We start from the raw sequence: 11,224 nt of genomic DNA on the forward strand, positions 1-11,224 counted from the left end.
CGTTGATTCACTTCAGCTCTCTCTTACGCTGCCAGTCTCTATATGTTCTCATTGAGCCTCACACATTTGGTTCAAACAGGTGGTGGGGAACCTTGAGCCACTTCACATAGTGTCCACCTCACTTCCAAGACCTCTGCCTCCATCTTCCCTCTCACCTAGGCAGTAGACTCTGTAAGTATCGGAAGGCTATTACGATTTCAGTCATGAATATTTTTTTTTAAAAAGATGCATTATTGCTCTATTTAATGTGTCTTGTGTACTATTTATTGATTTTCTACTTTATATAACTTCTTCCTACTTGCTGGACCTTTTTTACCTTTATAATCCAAACAAAACTTAGCAGCAAGTCGATAGGATTTGAAATTCAAGAGGACTTACAAGCATTCCGTGAAAAGTGATTTATTTATTTCAAGAAGGCAGCACAATATTTCCAGAACAGAAATAATGTTTTTCACATAGTGACAATTAACGGGTCCGACTCAGAGTACATCCTATTAGATTCTTGATTAAAAAAGTTGCATATAAATAAATAAATACATTAATGAATAAAAATATAAATAATACTGATAAATAAATGAAGGACATTTTTTTAATTTAAAACTGCATAAACATGTGTATTGAATACATTCACTGGTCACCTTAATTTACGAGAAGGCTCTTATTAACAAGTGATGTTGAAGAGCTGAAAACAGACGAGAACCTTCATCTTTTCTTTTGGTTGTTGAGTGTCTTGAGGAAAGAAATGTACCACGCGAAGACCCTCGTACTGTTTACGTTCGTTGTGTTACAGTTGCTGTCAATCTGGAAAAAGAACAGAAAGAGGTTTGGAGTTACGTCTCATGTGGATACCCAGTATTGATGCAACATTCAGAGCTCTGTAACTTCTTTAAATTGGGGTTTTGGTTGGCTCACCTGTTGTTGTGGTTTCAGCTCCTTCAGGTTTGCCTCAAGTTCTTTGAGAACTGTGTAGTCCTCAAACACGTCAACATTGTTGAGCAGGTCCTTCAGCAGACTGGTGAACAAGCCCACACAGGAAGACTGAGGTGGACAAATCACAGGACATCGTTAACAGGGTGCATGCCTCCTGAATCGAACTCAACTCGAGTTAAGGTACAACACTCACCACATTTCTTGGCACTGGCACTACTAGTGGGCCAGACTGTAGGAACAGAATTTAATATCATTAGTGTACTTAGTAATGGTGACAACTTTAATTGACAGAAGATGAATTGAAGAGTCATGAAGAATGAATAATTAAACAGAAGATACATGAGAGCGTTAAATCAAATGAAGTGTGGATACTTACAGATGTGAAATTGATTTTTTTTTCTTTGTTGAGTTTATGGAGTTTCTTCAGTCTATCCATTATCTCCCTGTTCAGGTTGAGGTTTGACTCAGCGATGTAGCATAAATGCAACAGGATAACAAGGGCAAACACAGACTTAATCATACTGCAGGGATCTCAATATCTCTCTCTTTCTCTCTCTCTTTCTCTCTCTTTCTCTCTCTCTTTCTCTCTCTCTCTCGCGTTCTCTCTCTCTCTCTCTTCCTTCACAGCTTCTTTTGGTCGTCTTAAGTGTGACTACTGATGTGATGTGTCTCTGCCCATTCTTTATATGCACAGAAAAAGGAAGTCACTGATGTCAGCATCCTCCACCTACCTGGAAATACAAATGATCAGTCAAACATTTGACTGCTATCTAATGTTCAATTGTACATGAGACCATTTGAAATGTTCTTAAAATCTCAAATTTTATGGTAAATGATTTCCAACAAGCTTCGCTTTATTCTTCAATAAGATCTGACAGTAACATCATCTACATAAGTTGTTTCTAGAAAGATATTAAGCCTTTGTATTGGAGTTTTTACAAGAGACAAAGACAAACAACTTCAGGGGGGGTCTTTGACCAGACGAACCACAATCAAGAGCAAAGTAAATAGAAAGTACAGAGACCCCTCTCTACCTCATCCCCTCCTTAACTCAGAAAACATTTTCACAAGTCAGTATCTGTGGTCAAGAAATATTTTGTCATGGTTTCGTATAAAAGTACAACGTAATTATTAACTAAGGGTGAGCTCATAGTTTCTGATTTGAAACAGTGGACTAAAATATACGTATGATGAAATAGTTTATTTTTATTTGGTCAATCTTTGCATGTTGGGATATCCCCCTGCTCAAACTGTGGTCAGTGATGAGAGAAGTAAAGTACGTTCAATGAAACTTAATGAGGGAAAATAACCTTAGCCACAGGCCATGTCACACTGTATAATATCAGCTTGAAGCGCGTCTGATTGAGCAATAATGTGATGAATTGAGTCTCTGCAATGCCGATAGAAAAAAAGACCTTAGTGATTTTGAAAGGCAAAACAACAAAAACATAAAAAATAGCACTGACGTTTGTTATTATGGGTGATTATTATTTTTTTTTATTTAGGGTGTATCCCCTTTGGGAGACAGATGGTTGCCGTCCTATTTGAAGTTGCTATACGTTGTCTAAGCTAATTCAAGTCATTGAATTCGATTTTTCATGCAGATATAGGTCAAATAGTATGTCTTGCTGTGCAGTTAATTGTCCTTACAGAGAATCCTTTATATTCAATTCAATTTTCAAATCACAAAATACATTGTCTCAAGTCACCTTAGACACAAAGTGCAAGCACTTAATCTTCATGTTACTGGCATCTTAGGGATGGTAGGAGGGTAAAAATGGGGCTGGACAGAAGAGGGGGCCACAACATCTGTTAATTCAACTGCTAATGAACTAACATTTGTTTAGGTTTCTAGCCAGAAACCCAGCTGGGCTAACGATGCTAAAAGGAGGTTATGCTTGTTGTGTGTCGTAGTTGGCATGAACTGGACAAAACATAATGGAGAAACCCCAAGTTTGTGCCTAAAATAAGGCCAAATTCAAAAGCGGGGGGCATTGTAAACTTCAAACAGTTACAGAACAGCTTTGGGTCAGCGATCAAAGCCTGAAGGATGCTGGAGGTGAAACTGGTGTAGATCCTCCTCCATCATTTAAACCAGCCTGATGCCTCTGACCTCCCCATGGCGTTGCCACCACAGTGGACAATGAGGACATTTGCTGCTGCTCTTCCTCGCAGAGAGGGGAAAGTGGCGTTTTCGTTGCAGTCCACCCGGCCAAACAAACAGATGAGGCAGGCTGAGGTAAAAAAACATAAGGTCTCTGCAGCTCTCTGGGCACCAGGCCACACATAGCCGTCACCAGTGATCCACAAAATAACTAGGAGAGGAAAATAAATTTGCGTGATAAATTCCCACGGTAATGAAAAGTCTAAAGTTTACTGACAGACGTTAAATACTACTTTGCCCATTGAAGACAGATAATGTTACATCTGTTCACTAAAGTCAAGCAGCTAAGAGTAGGATTTAAAGTATATGCAGTGTGCAGCAGGTGGAAACATCTGACCTCAACAAGAACTGATGGACTGAAAGAAAAAAAACACTTGTACCACATATAAAAGGGGCTTTCTTTCTCAACAGCCATTCAGCGGCCAAATTCAGTCCACCACAGACTTGTATCAGTGTCAAAACCATTAATCTGCAGTGTTTGCAGCAGCAGTGTGGGACTGCTCTGAGGACAGGGCTGCGGATATTTGAATTTCTTGAATAGTAAAATAATTGCTTAATAGGTTGAAAAAAGGCCAGTATCCAAACATTTATGGCAATGATACAACGTTACTGTTTAATATAACATAGCTTATTAAATCAGACTCAATGAAATTGTTAATTAAGGGACATCTGACTGAACAACTCAACAACAATACAAACGCTACTATCACGTACATTCTGAGCCAGAGTCGTGGGAGATGGGATTGGAATGCAGTGGAAAAAATGAGCAACAACCTCTTGTCTGTAACCCCATCAGTGGATGAGGAGTTAGATAAGTGTGCAGAGGAATGAGGAAAACATCGCTATTCCTGTGGGCAAAACAGAGGACTTTTTTCACAAAGTCCTAAAACGGAAGAAATAATATATCTCCGCTCTGCCGTGACAATTCCAGGACTAAGTTCTACAGTTTAATCTCAGTCAATTAGTTTAGTTGATTTTACGTGTAGCCAAGACAGGGTGTGGAGGTTCCTTCTCGTTAAAAAGGAGGTTTGTCTTTCCACTGTCTCCCAGCATTTGCTCATTGTGTGAATTGCTGGCTTTCTCCCATAGTATTATATGGTCTCAACCTTGCAAAGTCCAGATACTGTATGTCGAAATTTGGCATGATGAAAATAAATTGATACTGAACTGAACCTCAACACAAGATATAATTAATACAGGTTATTTATTTTAAAAAATGTGCATTTCTTGTAGAAGCGATCTGCTCTATCTCTTACGATCTTTGTAGAGCTTTGACTTCCTGACTCACGCTGCATCATAATGTGTGACTGTGGTTAAAACAGTGTGTATCTGTCATCATGGAAGTTGCTGGGGTGCTCTTGTCTCTAACACCATCAGTAGATGTGCAATCAGATGAGTCTGCAGGTGTTACTCTGTGGACGACTGAGAGGAACATCACTGTTGCTCACGGGAAAAGCTGGGGAATCTTTTCATAGAGAGAAAGTCCCGGGAGGGCAGAAAGAATATATCTGTTCATATGTCAGCTGTGACGATTCCGAGACCAAGTTCCACATTTTAATCTTGACTTAGTTTAGTAGATTTAGACAATTTTACTACTGCCGAAAGGAGAGCCGCTAAAGCCTGGACCTGTCTGCACAAGAGTCGCTCTGTTCCGTTCATTTTGAAGGGCATGAGAGATGATGGGCCCCTGGACATTGTGGCCTCACAGACTCTCCGTCCTTACATTCCCCAAGAAACACACAATTCATGAAGTTGTCACAATCATTTCTATGTTGTGACTTCTTCAAACTGCAAATGTTTTGACGGAAAATGTAACTCTCCAGTATATTATATGACGCAGAGGTTCAGGTGTAGAGACCCTGTGACCTCAAGGGCCCATTCAGCAGTCCATTTTTGGTTCAGACTGTGGACAGTGGTTGTGACATCATCTCCCCAAACTGATGATTAATGCGGTTAGACGTTCTGCTCAGATGGGAAATGTTTTACCTCAGTGTGTGGTAGAGAGAGACAGAAAAAGACCTCTGCCGTGATGTGTGCAGACAGTATCGACTCGTGGAAAGCCTTGTATGTCTCGGTGTGTGATCTCTCAGAGCAATGCAACGTGGGTGAACCTGAGACTGCTGACTGGGCGAAAACTTTGGTCAACTTGGAAGAGATCGTGTTTGATAAAACATGAATCTTACATTTCCGTTGAGCTTGCCACATTCAAATCTTGTTTGCTCCACATCTTACCTGCGTGTTGTTTCAGAGTGCATACTGTGTACTGTGTGTTAGTGTGTCAGTGTGAGTCAGTGTGAGTCAGTGTGAGTCAGAAAGTACTTTTTGGGAATATTTGGCATAAACGAGTTTTAGCTGATTAAGCTGATTTTAGGGTATCATGTTCAAGAAAAAAATAAAACATACTTTGTGACAAAACCTTGACCTTTGACCCCCAGAATAGAATCAATTTATTCTTGATTCCATATGAGTATTTGTAACAAATTTAAGGAACATTCCCTCTAGGTTTACTTTAGATATCACGTTCCCGTGAATGGGACGGACAACCTGAAAATATTATGCCTCCTGCCACTGGCTGTTTTCGGCGCAGAGGCATAAAATATAATGGATATAAGAAGATGTGGAAAATGATCTTCTGGACATAGGTATAGTAATAGTATAACATTATATTGCGTGTTCCCCCCATGATGCATTTGTATCAGTGTGAAGGTGTTGTTTATCCTGGGATAACTCATGGAGGAAACAAATTATGATTTCCATCAAAACGGAAGTAGCAGTTCAGATGAACTGTTTTGTGTATGTTCAAATAAAAACAAAAAAAAAACTGTCACAGTTATTATATTGATCAATTTGCATCGGCATTGTTTCTTCCAGTAATAAAATTATAAAGAAAAAGGTTTATTGGCAACGTACACTTGAATTAAGTGATAAAGTAACAGGTATTCAGCTTTTGAGGCCAAAACAACAAAAACAGTTTTTTTTAATTAGTTACATTTTTGTTCATTGTATACACATACCTGTACTATAGAGTCCACTTTCCTATTTTTTTCCTCATATTATGGGTAATATGAGCTCCATTTACCACATACTTCTTTCAAAGTCATAACCACATGAATGTTTGTGCTCTTATCTCATTTTGATCCAAAGATGGAAAAGAAAAGTAGTTTCAGTCAAATGTGCAGCAACAGATAACAAACTCTGGATACGAAAATTGAGAGAATACAGTACATGCAGTATGAAGAATTGAAACATATATAAATAATACTTTTTGGAATCAAATTAAATATTTGGAAGTCCTGTTAATCTGTAAATGATATTTGATATCCTTGTGATTGCAGCAACTAGTAGCTTATGCTGCTATTACATCACTTCTCATGATGCAAGACAGAAACTGCTTTCAGGAGTATTTATGTCACTAAACAGCTGCAATGAGCTAAACTTCTGTTTTAACGTCATGCACAAAAGAGAAAGCCCCATGTCTTTCCTGTTTCTCTGTATTTCAGATGGTGCTCCACTGTGATGGGAGATTTTTAAAGCTGTAGTGATGTTGTCAGCCATTTTCCTTCAGTGCTTTCAGTGTAATGGTCAGTCCTCCAGCATCACAGAGCTGAAACTCGTCCACTCCATCATCATGTGGCTGCTGATGAGCCAAAGCTGGGGCTGGTTCTGCTTCATCCCCATCATCTTCCCTCTCCTCATCTTCCTCAAAGTCATCTGGATAGTCAGCTTGTTCTGAAATGTCAGGAACCTCCTGAAAGGCTGAGAGAGAAAGAGCCTGCTGAGTGATTGCCACTGTCAAACCAGAAAAAAAGATACCAAGACTGAAGGCTTTTGTGGTTGATCATAAAACAGTTTTTAGAAGAAACATATTGACAAACTACCAAATGTTGATAAAAGGGCACAAATGTGAATAACAAAATAATAAATAGGCTTGTGGCCTACACACGGATACTACAGAGCCCCTTAAGTCCCAAACGGGGATATTTTTCATCCCCTGCACCAAAGATATTTTACTAGAAATTTTGCAACTTCAGATGCACACAGTTACTGTGATGGAGAGCACTCAGCAAATCAAGTTTTATTATTACCTTGAAACAAAGTTATTTATCTTGTGATAAGGATAAAAAAATAAAAAATTTAAAGTGACCCTGTCAGGACCTTGGTGCTTTGTGATACAGCACATTTTATATAATTTTGGAATGCTTTATACTGTGTGATGCTTAAGTTTTATTTTAAGTTAGAAACTTTATAGCAGATTTTGATATATTTCATTTAGCTGACGCTTTTATCCAAAGCGATTTACAATAAGTGCATTCAACCATGAGGGTACAAACCTAGAACAATCCAGAACAAGAAACAAGAAAGTACAATTTCTTCAAAAAAGCAGAACTACAAAGGGCTATAATTAAGTGCCATTTAAGTGGCGCTAAACTGCACAAGAGGTGTTTGCTTTTAGTTTGCGGCGAAAGATGTGTCAACTTTCTGCTGTCCGTTTGTCAATGGGGATCTCATTCCACCATTTAGGAGCCAGGACAGCAAACAGTCGTGATTTTGAGTGTATAGCTCGCAGTGAGGGAGCAACAAGCTGATTGGCAGAAGCAGAGCGGAGTGAACGGGCTGGAGTGTAACATTTGACCATGTCCTGAAAGTAGACTGGACCAATCCATTCGCAGCACGGTAGGCAAGTACTGATGTTTTGATACGGATGCGGGTAGCCACTGGTAACCAGTGAAGGGAGCGGAGCAGCAGAGTAGTGTGAGTGAATTTAGGTTAAAGACCAGTCGAGCTGCTGCATTCTGGGTGAGCTGCAGAGGTCAGATGGCACTTGCAGGTAGACTTGTCAGGAGGGAGTTACAGTAGTCTAGGGGTGAGATGACAAGGGCCTGGACCAGAACCTGCGCCGCCTTCTGGGTGAGAAGGGGATGTATTCTCCTGACGTTGTGCAGCATGAATCTACAGGAACATGTTGTCACAGTTATGTTGGCAGTAAGGGAGAGTTGACTGTCGTTGCTTATAAGTAAACTACATTGTTAAAGATTAAACAAGTTGTTTCCTAGTTCTTTGGCCTGTGATCCCTGACAAAACGCTTTATTTTCTTAAATTTGACTTCAAAACGTATTTGTTGGTTTAATTTAAAGGCTCACATAAGTAAAAATATAATTTCACAGATAAGCAAATGACTGGGGAGGATCAAAACCTTCAAATGATTTCAGAATTACACATGAGACTGTTGTTTTTCATCTTTCCTAAAACATTAATCATCTCCCAAATTTATCATGTGACCCTTTGGAAGGGGGTGACCCAGGCTTGGGAATCACTGGAGTGAAAAACTCCAGAGCTGTGTGTATAGGGGTGTTACTGGCTCCATTTTGACAAGCTACAACTGTGAAAGGATACTTATGCTCTGGTGCATTAATAAAATACAATCTAATTGTGTAATATATAATAATAATTATAATGTGACGGATCCCTCTCTGTGGAGATCCCTAACTTGTGACTCACGCTGAGGTTTCTGCGTTTTCTTTCCTCACCCAATGACGCAAATGCCCGAGTGAGAACCTTATTCTAGACTCTCTCTAGATAATATCCAAATGAGCCCATGAGAGAACACAGCAGGAGATCCTCTGGAGGATTAACTGGAAGTGAGTTGATGATATTTTTCGAACACATGACCGATGAAAAACTGAAAAAAGAAAACAAATATCTCAGGATCAGAAAGTGGTGCTGCTCACAGACATGAGCGAATATGTCAATAGAGCTTTTGGCGATAAGTGCCGACACTGCTGTGGATGTGTTGTAAAAAAAAAAATGTGATCCCCACAGCGAAATGTATAGATTACCTGCTGCGTGTCTCATATGTAAAATGCAAACTCTGAAAAAAGCCGGACCTGTCCAAGCCTCAAAACAGCTTCAATCGCTTTTTACAGAGCCCAGAAAAGTCACCTTGTGTGGCTGCAGAGGGCGAGGTTGCTCAGTAAAAGTGAAGTAGTGTTGCTTTAATAGTACAGTATATTTTAACACTGTGGTACTGGCACTTAAATTTAAAGCAATAAACTGACTTTAACCACGTTTAAAAGATGTTTCAGTGTATGTGTCCAGCACTACATTACCAGTGGGCTCGGCAGAATCGCTCCTCATCAGAGACCCTGAGTCTCCGCTGCAGTCCTCTACAGAGGACAAACTGTCATCTTCATCAAAGTCCTCAGGATAGTGGCAGTCACAGTGGTTCTTTCCTTCGACACACAAATCATCACAATTCGCCTCCTCATCACTGATAGTGTGTTCTTTCTCTTCCCATAAGAGTGGTTGGCTGAGGATCTGTGACCCGAGTGAGGAGTTTTTTCCACCTGTATTAATGTCACAGCTCTTCCCCACAGGAGCAGAGTCAGTCTCTGTGTCTTTGATGTTTTCTTGGTGAATCTTCACATAGGCGCTGCTAAGTACACAGCCAGCACTCGGCCTGCTTTCTGGGTCAAGGCTGAGCATCCCTTTTATCAGAGAGGAGATGTCATCTGAGAACACGTCAGGCACGGGGTCATACTCCCCTCTGGTGATCTTGTATAACAGACTCATGAGGTTTGAGGCTGCAAATGGAGGCCTGAGAGCACAGAGCTCGTACAGCAGACAGCCGAGAGCCCAGATATCGGACTTGGAGCTGTAGGGGACATCCTGACAGAGCTCAGGACTGAGGTAGCTGGGCGTCCCGACACATGTGGAGGCCAGATCAGCTGTGTTGGTCAGTACTCTGGATATCCCGAAGTCCCCTAACTTTACTACACCTTGCTTTGTCAGCAGTACATTTGAGGTTTTGATGTCCCTGTGTAGTATTTTAGCCATGTGTATAAAATGTACAGCCGTGGTCACCTGCACAAACCACCCCATCGCAGTGTCCTCTGTGAATAGCTCCCCTGGTTTCCTCTCTTTTATTTTGTCATCTAACGTCCCGGCATCACAGTAAGTCATCACAATGTAAATGAATCCACCGTCGGGGCTCACAAAGGCGTCGCTGCATGTCACTATGTTAGGGTGCTCCAGCTTCCTGATGATGTCAGCCTCTTGGAAAACAGCCCTCTGGGTTTTAGCCTCTCTCGTCTCCTCCACTTTCACCCTCTTCACTGCGTGCAGGCTCTTCCGCTCCACATGCCTCATCAGGAACACATCAGCTGCTCCACCATGGCCCAAACACAGGACCTGCTCGTACTGCTCCATGTTTTGTCCGAAACCGTCGAACAAAGTTCCATGTTAAACAAGTAAAAACCATGTAGAGGTTATACAGGGCTCTACATGACACAGGAAAGCAGCTGTCCACGGACGTTACGTAACTGTTTGTGTTGAGTACAGTTGCCGTGGTAACCACCACTCTCTAACCAACAGTTAGAGAGTAAAGCTGTTCTGCTTTTGTGTTTTCTAAAAAGATATTTATCAGTAGCTCACAACTGTTTCAAGGTTACAGATAAATGTAAATGATAATAAGCAGAATATCATTATGGTTCCTTAGTTTAAGACTATATTTTGAAAAAAATACATATTTCTTTTGTCTTTCATGCTGGTCTTACATTTTGTATAATTTGTGTTAAATACGAATTTGCATCTTGTTTAGTGCTTTACACAACCTTTAATTTGTACAAGCATTACTGTCTTATCTCCTGATATAATATTCATCCCTATCTGTTATTTACTTACTTAAATGTAATTATGGTTTGGCTGTTATTTTGGTTACTACACAGTACACACATTGTTTATTATATGCATTTCAAAATTGTAAGAACTGTAACAACATTGTAAAATACAAAGCATTGTAAAGGTACAATAAAACTTGTAGACAAATCTCCTTTTTGTACAAATGCCTGCAGCTGACTCCCTTTCTTTTGATTCTCCTCAAAGTCCAGACTCTGCAGCTTTATTTATCAACCAGCAAAACATTATAATAATAGTTATAGGTACTAAAACCAAACCATTCAGAAACACTGCTACCAAGCCGGCCTTGTAAAACTTAGTTAAATTAAACCATTCATATTTTTCAGAAGGGGCGAGCTATATTGATCAATAAACAAGAAATAGTATATGAATGTGGTTATTATAAAAACAGTAATAACAATGTTTGTGTTAATAATGAAAATAATCGAACATAAA

General features: G+C 40.0%; 1 protein-coding gene and 1 long non-coding RNA gene across 2 annotated transcripts; one reads left to right on the plus strand and one right to left on the minus strand.

Annotated features, from left to right (window-relative positions):
- On the plus strand, positions 1-7,237 carry LOC128446367 (uncharacterized). Its single transcript, XR_008339569.1, has 3 exons — positions 1-171; positions 931-1,110; positions 6,595-7,237. It is a non-coding gene; the product is annotated as an uncharacterized LOC128446367 (long non-coding RNA).
- A 1,914-nt stretch (positions 7,238-9,151) lies between these two features.
- nek12 (NIMA-related kinase 12) lies at positions 9,152-10,399 on the minus strand. Its single transcript, XM_053428326.1, has one exon. It carries the CDS (start codon positions 10,298-10,300, stop codon positions 9,152-9,154), a length of 1,149 nt encoding a protein of 382 aa, XP_053284301.1. The 5' UTR covers positions 10,301-10,399.
- Between the last annotated feature and the right edge of the window lie 825 nt (positions 10,400-11,224).

The sequence above is a fragment of the Pleuronectes platessa genome, chromosome 8, assembly GCF_947347685.1.
Source record: "Pleuronectes platessa chromosome 8, fPlePla1.1, whole genome shotgun sequence".
Classification (NCBI taxonomy): domain Eukaryota; kingdom Metazoa; phylum Chordata; class Actinopteri; order Pleuronectiformes; family Pleuronectidae; genus Pleuronectes; species Pleuronectes platessa.

What these genes read in the sequence shown, in the direction of transcription:
- nek12 (XM_053428326.1), bottom strand. Translation starts at nt 10,300, where the DNA reads ATGGAGCAGTACGAGCAGGTCCTGTGTTTGGGCCATGGTGGAGCAGCT.